The sequence below is a fragment of the Colias eurytheme genome, chromosome 19 (assembly GCF_061535395.1).
Source record: "Colias eurytheme isolate Ceu_HAF_F1 chromosome 19, ilColEury1 Martin Lab GWU primary, whole genome shotgun sequence".
NCBI classification, from domain to species: Eukaryota; Metazoa; Arthropoda; class Insecta; order Lepidoptera; family Pieridae; genus Colias; species Colias eurytheme.
This window is the reverse complement of record NC_142998.1, coordinates 9,709,819-9,718,038: the sequence shown is the minus strand read 5'-3', so window position 1 is coordinate 9,718,038 and position 8,220 is coordinate 9,709,819. Positions and strand designations below refer to the sequence as shown.

Here is an 8,220-nt window from a genome sequence, read left to right as displayed (position 1 = left end):
GATTTTGTCTTCAAAATCTTCTAAATGTCGATAAAACCGCTGCGATCACAAGCAAGAGGTGTTGTTTACAATGTGTATAGAAAAATATTCGATGAAGAAGGGTCAAACTCATCACAATTTTCAATTTTAAAGCGCGTGAAAGATTTTATTGCTAAGTTGGACTTACCCGTTTTGATACTTTAAATTAAAAATGTTATAAATAGGTATATAATATTGTTTGTTGATTAAAATATAATTTTATGAAAACTTATAACAGGAGTTTCCAATTCGGCTATTTGTCAAGTCCAAGGTGTACAAGTCAATTTTATAATGTGTTAAATCTTACGAAAATAAACATGATTTTATTTTATTATTGTTTTATTTTATAAAAAATTATAAACAATCGTTAAATATAGTAAATAAGTTTTGATCTGCATTATCATTACATCCATATTTTCACATGCCATAATGATATATTATATTCAAAGATAGGTGTGTAATACATAATATTATGTATTACCTTTAGAAAAGTAATATGTATATTATACATGTAATAAGTACCTACCTACATAATATTACGTGGATATCTCATTATTAAATACAGTATTATCCACTTGTGTAATATAACTAATGATATTGAGGACAAAATAAAAAATACGCAGTATCAAGATCGTTCAGTCCATTTTCCCTAGGGTTGCACACTCAAAATTTTGATTTCCCTAATTGCCATCAGATTCTGGTTTACCTATATGTACTTAATCAAATACTATAATCACAGAAAATTAAACAAAGTGATTCATAGACCAACCATCAAACTATACCTACTTACTTACTCTGTGGTACCTACCTCATCACAATGACATCCGAAATCTGATTTCCGACGACTGACAGTTTGTTTTGTTTCATTCCATTTGAGAAATGAGAATGTGAATTCTGATTAATCTAATTTAGAATAATGTCTCTTCGAAAAGTACTATTTTTAACAAAAGCCGTGTGTTGCGGAAGTTCTAAGTATCAAACAACGAATATTTGCCGGCAGAACTTGTGGTTGATATCGGCTGGTTCCACGAGATTTTATTCTGCCGATAACTTAGGTTAGTTCAATTATTAAAAATATTCTCTGCTTCAAGAATTGAATGTAAAATTGTTTGTTACTATTATTCCATGTAGTTTAAGTACTTAGAATAATATCAAAACATTAATTTATAAATATAGAATATTTTTGCATGGTTTTCCGAATTTTCAATTTATAAAAACTGTTAAACGATTCACAATTTCTATTTTTTGTTTTTAAATGTCTTAAGAAAGTTGTTACCACAATTACTAACTAATAATTGGTAGACTGGTAACATTATAGGCATAACAATAATTTATAAAATGTGTTAATTTAAATAAAATTATTTGGATTTAAAAATTTAAACAGGTAATAAGAATAAAGAGGACAAAGCCCCTGAAAAAGTTGATATACTCGGCCGTTTCTTTCCACAAAATAATTTAAATACCAAAGATGCTCAAGAAGTCAAGAAGGAACAAGAGAAATTTGAAAAGGAACAGAAAGAGAAGTCAGAAGAAAATGAAAAGAGCTGGAGAAGAATGAAAATTGGGTAAATTCATCTTGAATTTGATGGCATTCAAATGCTTTATAAAGAATAGAAAAAATCAAGCATCCGCCCCAGATTGGCGTGAAAGGATGTGGGTTCGAGTCCCGCCTCGTGACCGAATTTTTTCTGTACTCTATTAATTTATATAAATTCATCTTATTAGTAATTAGAATGATGCTAAAATCTGTATGGATAATATTGTGTGCATTGTTCATGAAGTCTGTCTATCTTAGTTATGTATCAAAATCAATTGACTTCATTTGATTTTTTACATGAAATGAAATAATTTTCATAGCATATAATTCTCCCAGTGTAAAATTTCAATCACAACCTACTTAAGAATTATTTTTAATTAATAAAATTACCACAGTTTCGCAGTGTTTGGCGGAGCCCTAACAGTAATGGGGGGGTGTATGGTAGTAGAGATGGGAGCGCCCAAACGAGGGGACGATGGGCAGCCGCTCACTGATGAATTCTCGCATTTACCTATTGTGTGGCAGTACATGAGACGCACATGGAAAGAACTTACTTTTTATGAAAAGGTTTGTTAGTGTTTTAAATTTTATTAAGCTATTGCATAGCTTCTATCGCGGGCCTTGAGCGCGGGGACCGAATCCAGAAATTCCGTAACGAATAAACCTCACGCACCCCACTCCGACGGGCTCGGAGGTGTGGCTTGAAGGCATAGCATGCAATAGCTTTACCGCGGCAGTCCCCGAGTGCCACACGTCTTTTATTAATTTAATTTGTAATCATATCAAATTCTTATGAGAATTAATACATAGGCTAGAACTTCAGTCCCAACTGTTTTATAACTTAATAAAAAAAATGGTACTGATTTACAACAATCTGCTTTAACAATATGGGACTAGTAACTGGTTGTATCTGCATTTGTTATTCAATTACTTAAAATATGTTTATGATTACATTTATAAAATTTTGGACTTTGTATTGAAATAATTCTAATTAGGGTTGATTTTTCAATGCTTGGATAAAACTTATCCGTCCAATAAAGTATTACACGATAATATTAAAATGTCACGTAAACTGTCAAATACGGAGAATTCGAATACTTTTTAAAATGGTAGTTTCATACATTATTCATCGAATAAGTTTTATCCAAGCATTGAAAAATCGGCCCTTATATGAATATTTTGTTTCAGATGATAAAAGAGCCTTCTCGCGAGAAGCTGCTGCCAGACCCCTTGCCAGCACCATACCAGCCGACCTACACACTTGTGCTTGAATTCACTGATGTATTGGTGCATCCTGATTGGTCTTATCAGACTGGATGGAGGTAAACTTTTACGGCTTACGGTTGTTTAATAGTATGGTAAAGTTTTGTAACTTAATATTATGTAATATTTGTATCATTTAAAGTCCGGTCGCGGAGCAGGAAGAATTTCGTACAATGACCTCTTTACCTACTGACAGTGGTCACAAACATTTTTGAATGAAGTGCAGTATACATGATATATTTGGAGGAGAAAATGTTTTTTACTAACATATTAAATAAATGTCCTTTATTCATATACAATACTTATTAGTTAGTTACGTTTTAACTTTTTCAATAACCACGATATATTATATTAAAAAAAAAGTGTGCGTGTACACACATAAGAAGTGAAACTTCTTTATGACCTTATTATTCAAAAAATAATTTACTATATACAATATTACAGAAATACGTTAGTCTAACACGCGATTTCGACTTAGGCGGATTTTGATTGGACATAAAGAGTTTGAGGTTTATTCTTATAAATTTTGAATTCACAAAATCATAATCGAACACCTGACACCAATCAAGCAAACACAAACCTTACGCTCTCAGATTAAGGTTTACAATCCCTAAGGACGGCGGTCATTGCACCTGTGCGGAGCAAGACACATTATATTTACGCGGGAGTGACAGTGACAGGTAATAACACGTTAATGTACGAAATTCTTCCTGCTCCGCGACCGGACTTTAGTTGTCTTGCTGAAAATTTCGATGTTCTTCAAATATATGGCATAGAATGCCATTGCCATTGCCATGCCATTTTTTATATTAATTCTCATTACAAGCTTAAATTAATTATTATCAATAAAAAAATTTATAAATTTATCACTATAAAAGAAATTATTTGAACATTTGTGCACTATAATACATCTCTCCGCAAATTGCAGTCATGCGTAAAATTTACGTGAAAAAACTGTAAATTTTCAGATTCAAGAAACGTCCTGGTGTGGATCAATTCTTGCAAACCGTATCAAATTCTGACTATGAAGTGGTTATATTCACATCTGAGAATGTGTTCATGATATGGCCAGTCTTGGATAAACTCGATCCGGAAAATAAACTGATTTCCTATAGACTGTTTAGAGATTCCACACATTTCATAGATGGCGTGCATGTTAAGAACTTGGAGGGATTAAATAGGGACTTGTCAAAGGTTGGTTGATTTTTTTATTGTGATAAAGTATTGCAATAATTCTAGTTTCATTAGAAGTTATATGAGTGTATTTATCTTCATAAACTTATTTTATATTGTGTTGTAACTTGGAATGTATTTTTAATATTCCAAAAAAATTGCAGCATATTTTATGATATGACCGTTTGGCTTTACTGTGAATTATTTACTAAGAAGCTAGACTAAGAAATAGGCTTTTGTTTCCTAAGATTATTTTCTAATCAATAAATACATATATGTCTTTATCATTGACGTTCTATAAACCTAAAACCACTGAAATCACAATCGCAAATAAGCGCCTTATTTCGTGGCAATAATATTCAAAGTCCTTTGAATACGCAATTCTGCGTTATAGACGCGAACGCCGAGTTTTGCTTCGGACAATTGATCATAATTATTGTGTGTCTATTTATTCATTGTACATCAATGATATTAGAGATATTTATACTTAAAACAATAATTAAAATTTAAAACACAATTTACAGGTAATAGTAGTGGACTGGAACAAACAAGCGACAAAGTTCCAACCAGAAAACGCACTCATCTTACAAAAGTGGAAGGGCGCTGATGATGACACTGCGCTTTTGGATCTGGCTAACTTATTGCAAAGTGAGTTATTGATGTTCTCAATATCTATTAATGTAACTGTTTATTCTTTGAATTGCTATATCATTACGTAAATGGAGATAAATAATCTATAGCGCAAGTATTATAGTAAAGAAAATAAATGAAGTGAAATTATAATCTTCATTATATATACAGGGTGTAATCGTTAAGTGTGCACAGGCGATTATTCCGTAACTATTACAGATATCAAAAAACTTTAAACTGATATCGAAAGTACTTAGCCTAATGAGTAAAATGACCATAGTCCATAATTAATTTTGAAAAATAAAACGAGAAATATCTAAAAAAATAACATGAAACCCTCCCATACATTAAGTATGAGATATGAATATCCCAAGTACATATTTTAATATGAAAGATTGTAGCTTTTTCTTACTTTGTTCGGTTTTCTGCTTTAATTACTTCGCAAATTTGAAGGAAAGTTCATTTAGAAACTGTAAATAGAGCTCCTCATTGTATTGAACAATGAGGACGTCACTTCGAAAATCTGCTATGGATACAAAATGTATGGGAAATAAAATGTATGGGAGCGTTTAATGTAACATTTCTGGATATTCCTCGTTTTATTAATTAAGTGAAAATTTTATTACATCGTCTCAAACTTTTTGGTCTGTGTAGTGCATGTCGCGTGACGGTCGGCTGTCGAGTAGGTATAAAGCAGTGTTCGGAGTCATTATCGTACAAATACGATAATTTTGTGCCTAAGTTTCACTTTTACCGTGGTTTCATAAAACCACACAAATTTTTTTTTTTAATTTGTTTTGGTCATTTTACTCATTAGGTTAAGTACTTTCGATATCAGTTTAAAGTTTTTTTAATATCTGCAATGGCAACGGAATAATCGCTTGTGCACACTTAACGATTACACCCTGTATATCTTATCGATTAGATTCCTGCATAGAACATAATTGCGATATATGTATATGCATAAAAATCGTCTGAAAAATAATGTGTTAAATCGCTTGCAAACATTAAAATTATAAATTTTAATCCCACGAGTTCGATTATAATCTAACGATTTTTACAATCTTACGGTAACATGTTTAAAATCTAAAAGAGCTTTTCGCCGTAATTAATTGTCTAAATTTATTTATTTTATCATTCTTATATTATAAACGCGAAAGTTTGTATGGATGGATGTATGTTTGTTACTCTGTCATTTTAAAAACTACTGGACAGATTTTGATGTAGCTTTACACATCAGAATAACATGAGCTATAGAAATACTTGATTTTACACATTTTTTATAAACCCTATATTCCATACAGCGATAAGGCCGCCTTTTGCTTGTTTTATATTATGTGTTGTGCGCTTTTGCATTTGTATTTATTTATTTCTAAGCAATAAAGAATTTTCATTCATTCATTCATTCATTCATTCATACACAGCGATAGCTATGTCGAACGTGGCCGACGTGCGCGAAGTGCTCACGTACTACGGCCAGTTCGAGGACCCGATAGCGGCGTTCCGCGACAACCAGCGCAAGCTGCTCGAGCAGATGGAGGCGGAGAAACGGGAGCGGGATGCTGCGCCTGCGCAGTCGCTCGCCGGCAACTGGCTCAGGACGTTCACTAGGCGGTAGGTGGGTAGGTGCAGATTTTTTGAAAACTTGTTAAGCTATTGCATAGCTTCTATCGCGGGCCTTGAGCGCGGGGACCGAATCGAAAAATTCCGTAACGAAAAAACCTCACGCTCCCCACGGGGACGGGCACGGAGGTGTGGCTTGAAGGCATAGCATGAAATAGCTTTACCGCGGCAGTCCCCGAGTGACACACGTCTTTTTTTTTGTAAGTATTTCGACTACATCTCACTTTATTATACTCGGGGAACTCTAAAAGCGATAGGTGGGTTCGGTCATCTTAATATATATAAATCTCGTGTCACAGTGTTTGTCCTCAATGGACTCCTAAACCACTTAACCGATTATAATAAAATTCGCACACCACGTGCAGTTCGATCCAATTTGAGAGATAGGATAGTTTAAACATGTAGGTACCACGGGCGAAGCCGGGGCGGACCACTAGTAGTACTATAAGTAGTTCGATACCAGCGCGTGAGAGAGATGCGGCGCTTGTGCAGTCAATTACTGGCTGACGGTTGCCGGCCCGCTATTTCAACAAAATTTATACTTAGAGCGTATCTTTCAAATATGAAATGAATAAAATAATATTATTCTAACACAATCTCTTTTCTTTTCAGTTAAACGAAGTGGCGTCATTGCTTGAATTAGAAGAGTTATTGAGAGAGAGTATGAAGTAAACTATCACATTGCTATGATGGATGACTACATGTTGAAATAACAATTTGATAATCTCAACCCCCGTGAAACCTGACATTTGAATGTTTTATTTCAGAAATATTAAGAAAACTTATTTTCGTGCAAAAATCAGTTTTAAATGTTTGTTCCTAAAGTTCAAATTGCCTCGAAGTACCCAACTCACTGTATTGTACCTTTTACTTTATTTAGTATTTTTATTGAGTACCTAGTTTCCTGTAAATATTACAAAAATATATGAATAATATGTACTGATTGTTTATTTATGCTGATTGATGAAATGTATTTTTTTTAGTTTCTCTATCCTGTCATAAAAAAGTCCTATTCCTTTTTTCATTTAGAAGTATTGCTCCTCTGCACCATGCATATTGCCACATTTTTAATAAAAATGGACTCGTATTACATTACGCACAATAAAAAGCATTTGCCCATTGTTTATTTACAGAAAATCTTTATTATTTGATGGATTTTTATTTATCGGATAGCATTTCATAGTCTTATCTTCTTCTTATATATAAAAATGAATCGCAAAATGTGTTGGTAAGCGCATAACTCGAGAACGGCTGAACCGATTTCGATAATTCTTTTTTTAATATATTCCTTGAAGTACGAGGATGGTTTTTATGTAGAGAAAACGTAAATATGTACCACGGGCGAAGCCGGGGCGGACCGCTAGTTTTTAATAAAAATGGACTCGTATTACATTACGCACAATAAAAAGCACTTGCCCATTGTTTATTTACAGAAAATCTTTATTATTTGATGGATTTTTATTTATCGGATAGCATTTCATAGTCTTATTACTATATATAAAAATGAATCGCAAAATGTGTTGGTAAGCGCATAACTCGAGAACGGCTGAACCGATTTCGATAATTCTTTTTTTATTATATTCTTTGAAGTACGAGGATGGTTCTTATGTAGAGAAAACGTAAACATGTACCACGGGCGAAGCCGGGGCGGACCGCTAGTTACTATATATATATATATGTATGTATAAAGCCTAAATTTCCAAATTATAAAATCACATCGATGCTATCTTTATTTAATGAATGTACTCAAGTTCCTTCTATCAATCCGTACCTATATTATACATATAACCTACTCTGATGGAATTAGAAAATGTACTTTGCTTGTAAACGGTCTCAGATTGTAAGGAATTAGATTATTTTAACACGTTTTTATTAGCTTCACCTGTATGCTTGTGTGTAACCGACTCCTTTAGACTCGATTTTGACCCTCTTTAACAGATTTAATTCCAACAGATTTAATTCCAACTTTGTACTCA

At 33.0% G+C, this 8,220-nt stretch overlaps 1 protein-coding gene across 2 annotated transcripts; it reads left to right on the top strand.

The window, feature by feature from the left end:
* Positions 1-890: 890 nt before the first annotated feature.
* On the top strand, positions 891-7,183 carry LOC149900344 (mitochondrial import inner membrane translocase subunit TIM50-C-like). Of its 2 annotated transcripts, none has more exons than XM_090113172.1 (8): positions 891-1,073; positions 1,403-1,583; positions 1,951-2,122; positions 2,744-2,877; positions 3,787-4,012; positions 4,516-4,639; positions 6,046-6,235; positions 6,857-7,183. In XM_090113172.1, the coding sequence occupies exons 1-8, from the start codon at positions 935-937 to the stop codon at positions 6,858-6,860; spliced, it is 1,170 nt and encodes a 389-aa protein (XP_089969298.1). In that variant the 5' UTR covers positions 891-934; the 3' UTR covers positions 6,861-7,183. The 2 variants fall into 2 exon arrangements, with proteins under 2 accessions (XP_089969298.1, XP_089969297.1); XM_090113171.1 differs by having other exon boundaries at positions 6,046-6,239.
* The last annotated feature ends 1,037 nt before the right edge of the window (positions 7,184-8,220 follow it).